The sequence below is a fragment of the Hemiscyllium ocellatum genome, chromosome 7, assembly GCF_020745735.1.
Source record: "Hemiscyllium ocellatum isolate sHemOce1 chromosome 7, sHemOce1.pat.X.cur, whole genome shotgun sequence".
NCBI classification, from domain to species: domain Eukaryota; kingdom Metazoa; phylum Chordata; class Chondrichthyes; order Orectolobiformes; family Hemiscylliidae; genus Hemiscyllium; species Hemiscyllium ocellatum.
In genome coordinates, this window is record NC_083407.1 from 104,114,583 (window position 1) to 104,118,743 (window position 4,161).

The 4,161-nt window shown below is 43.5% G+C and overlaps 1 protein-coding gene across 1 annotated transcript; it reads left to right on the top strand.

The window, feature by feature from the left end:
• Nucleotides 1-511: 511 nt before the first annotated feature.
• lrrc3 (leucine rich repeat containing 3) lies at nt 512-1,297 on the top strand. Its single transcript, XM_060828162.1, has one exon. The coding sequence runs from the start codon at nt 512-514 to the stop codon at nt 1,295-1,297; it is 786 nt and encodes a 261-aa protein (XP_060684145.1).
• The last annotated feature ends 2,864 nt before the right edge of the window (nt 1,298-4,161 follow it).

Consider the following 4,161-nt stretch of genomic DNA (forward strand, 5'->3'; position numbering starts at 1 on the left):
GTATTCCAAAAGAGTCCTGTACAACCTCAATATGACATCCCAGCTCCTGTACTCATATGTCTGAACAATGAAGGCAAGTGTACTGAACATCTTCTTAACCACCCTATCTATATGTGACTCAAAGTTCAAAGAATTATGTGCCTTGATCTCCGTGTCTCCCTGTTCTAAAGCATTACCCACGGCCCTCCTTGTAATTGTATACGTCCTGCCCAAAACACAATATCTCGCATGTATCCAAATTAAACTCACTCTAACAATCCTCAGCCCAACTGATCGAGATCTCTTTGTAATCTGAGATAGCCTTCTTCACTGTCTACTACATCATCAATTTAACTGTTTCAGTCCTAGATCGTTCAATGGAAAGAGGGAATGGTTGTTGGCCTAATCTTCTCACTGTCCTATTTTCCTTTAGTCCACAGAGTCTCTGCTGGCGCTGGCCCCTCGAGTGACTTGGCTGCTCTCGGAATGGATGAGCTATTCTAATGGGTGGCATTGAGACCTTCTTCTCACCATGTCAGAGGGCAGCTTGACATGGCTCCGGTTCAAGGTCGAGCAGTCAATGGCCTTGGGTAGTCTCCTACTGGTCTTTTCTTTGCTTCAGGCGGTCACCAGCACGTGCCCAAGAAGCTGCCAGTGTTTCGACAAGAACGGGAAATTTGTCCGCTGCACTGGCAAGAACCTGAAGGAAATCCCCAAGGACCTCCCTGCTGACACCGTGACCTTACATCTCAACTCCAACCGGATAACCAAAATACCCAGCAATGCCTTCAAAGACCTCTACCTACTCAAGGAACTGGATTTATCCAAAAACGCCATTGAGTCAATAGATATTGAAGCATTCAAAGGAATCCCTGAGGGCCTCAAGATGCTTGATCTGTCGAGCAACAGGATCCAGAGTGTGCCAAAGGAGGCCTTCAGTAAAATTAAAGCAAAGATCCGACTCTCAGACAACCCGTGGCACTGTGAATGCTCGCTGCAGCAGATCATCGAGGAGCTGACCCTTGACCCGGAAACGGTCAACGACTTCATCTGCCACTCCTCGGTGCAGGAGGAGTACGCCGGCCAGCCACTCATCCAGATCCTCGATTCAGGTATCAACTTCTGCAACATCCACCAGAAGACGACCGATGTCGCCATGTTCATCACCATGTTTGGCTGGTTCACCATGGTCATCTCCTACATCGTGTACTACGTGCGCCAGAATCAGGAAGATGCCAGGCGTCACCTCGAGTACCTTAAGTCGCTCCCAAGCACACAGATCACCAAGGAGTTTGACACCATCAGTACTGTACTGTGAGATTGATTGTGTGACACCTATGCGACCTTAATATTGGATGAGTCAGCACCGCTCCTGGCTCAACCACAAGTGCCTCATTTGCTAATTAGAGATTGTACGCCCTTTGAACTTTTCTATGATTTTTTTTCTGTGCGTTTGAAGTTCCTAATAAAGCTGTCAGAACGAATAAGCTGTGGTGACTTTGGTAGACGATGAAATATGACTGTGTTCTTTCCTGAGCATTGGGCTTCAATCCAAGTCAGATTTGTGAAGGGTGTGGGAAGGTGGCAGATTCCTCAAAAGCCCTGGGAAGCCTTAAGGTTATGGTGGTGCTGCAGATTGAAAGGTTTTAACATTCAGGACCAGGCTGGAAGCTCGTCCACAGTCAGGGAGTGGCATGGTAGGCTGGGGGGGAGGGTGTAGAGGGAAAGGTGTACAACTGAGCAGAGTCAATGGAGGAGGTGGGTAGGTGAAGGTTCCGTAGCAATCATGAGATGGACAGGAATAAAGGGCATGGGGAGTCAGAATGATTGGGTGGACAGAGATGGTTTTGCATGTCCCATGTCCCTGGCAGCAAGGAATCAGGCCACTGTAAAATTCCAACTTTGTCGGCAATGCACATGTACGTCTGTGAGCCAGGATATCCACAGGGTCCTGATGTCCATCAGCCAGTTCTCTTTCCTGATGAGACAGGGAGACTGGGACCAATGTCCAAGAAGGCAGCACATTCAAGGGCAATTAGAGGTTGGCAATAAATGCCAGTCTAACCAATGCCACTGATATTCCAGTAAGGAGTGAATACTTGGCTTGTTGGTATATGGTGGACAACATCTCAGGTCTAGTCTAAGTTGAGGTAGTTGTGATGTCTTTAAACGCTACTGTTCCGCAAGGAAAATTTTGGTTTGTGTGTAATCTACAGCTTGAGTTATTTTTAGGAATAACAGAAACTGACTGATGTTATCAGAGGGTAAGGACGGGGAAGATTTATTGTAGCGATTCTGTTTATACCTCACAACATCTCGGATTGGCTGCTTTTCAAGAAGCTGTGAATTGAATTGGGAAGTAATTTAATTTCTATTTCCAATTAAATATTCAGGACAAAGCAAAGCTCCTACTTGTCACCTAATTAAAAAAAAATAAACACTTCATACAGCATTGAGTGAGATCCTGGTCAACATTCACTTCAAGCACCCTCTGGAGACAGGCAAATTCTCCCTCGTGTCCTGATCGATATTAATGCCTGAACCAACATCATTAAAAATGATTATCTGGTTCATTATCATGTTACTGTGTGTGTAAATTGGTAGCTCCCTTTCCTATAACACAACAGGGGCATACTTCAAGCTTATTTAGTTATCTGCAAAGGTGCTTTGGGATTTGGGAATGGTGTTATATAAATGCAAGTCTTTTCCTTTTATGGACACCACAGTCTCCCCATGAAATGAATCATTAGGAACTTAATGCAATGGGTCAAGCAAGCTCCTCATGTGTGAAACAAAGCAGCCATTACGAGAGAAGACAAGTTCTACAAACAGCTAATGAGATTTGTGACAGGCTAATTTTCTGTTCACAAAGGGAGGAATATTAGATACTGGGAGAATTTACATCCCTTGACAGATGCCTAACATCCAGCAGATTACAGTTAATTTTGGCCAGTTGTCTAAAAGATACTATTTTCTATAAAAGCAATGTTTCATTATTTTTATACTTAATCAGGCTCATGTTTATGCACTGCAATCAGACCTGAACCTGCGGTTTCTGCCTCTGTACTACCCACAGAACTAAATAAGCAATCATTATACTGAGGGAGTGAACAATGATTGATTGTGGAGTACAACATTATGACATCTGTGTCACAGAGTTACAGAATCATAGGGCATGAAACCAGACCCTTCAGTCCAACCAGTCCATACCGAACATAATCCCAAACTAAACTAGTCCCACCTGCCTACTCCTGGCCCATATCCCTCCAAACCTTTCCTATTCAGGTATTTATTCAAATGTCTTATAATTGTACCCACATCCACCACTTTCGCAGGAGATTCATTCCACACACGAACTGCTCTCTGTGTAAAAACTTTCCCCCTTGTCTTTTTTAAATCCTTCTCCTCTCACCATAAAAATGCTCTTGAAATCCCCCATTCTTGAGTAAAGACACCTACCATTAACCCTATCTATACCCCTCATGATTTTATAAACTTCAACAAGGTCACCTCTCAACCTCTTAAGTTTCAGTGAAAAAAGAACCAGCCTATCCAGCCTTTCTTTATAACTCAAACCTTCCATACCCGGCCACATCCTGGTAAACCTCTTCTGAAACTCTCTCCAGCTTAATAACTTCCTTCCTTTCACTCAGCAACCAGAACTGGACGCAACATTCCAGAGGAGGCCTCAGCACTCACAAAGTAGAGATAACTTTGTCCTTTTGGGATGGTGCAAAGTTTCAGATTAATGATAATATTTTGGTACCCAGTTGCTCCTCAGGGTCTGATTAACTCCATGCATTAGTTTATTGAAAACATTATAGCACAATATAAGTTATGAAGTAGATAATAAGCAAACCAAGTGGCTTCTGTAAGCTTGAGGGACCACTGCAAACCAAATACCAGGCAGAATCACAACATTGTATACGCACACAATATGGTGTCCCTTTAAGCTAACCTTCTTTAAAAATGACACAGAATGTTTATTCTAACTGTTTAACTTCTCCCTTGATGATTTTTTTCCACTATCTGTCAATTTCATCTTATTCATTTCATACCATCACAAAGGATTGGAATTACCTCCAAGCATTTTTAAAATCAGGTTCACACACACAAACCAAAATTACGCACAGTCATTTTGTCTATAGCATGGTAGTCGCATTCCTGTGTGACCCTGGGCTG

Coding starts and splice junctions, on each gene's coding strand:
- lrrc3 (XM_060828162.1), top strand. CDS start 512: ATGTCAGAGGGCAGCTTGACATGGCTCCGGTTCAAGGTCGAGCAGTCA.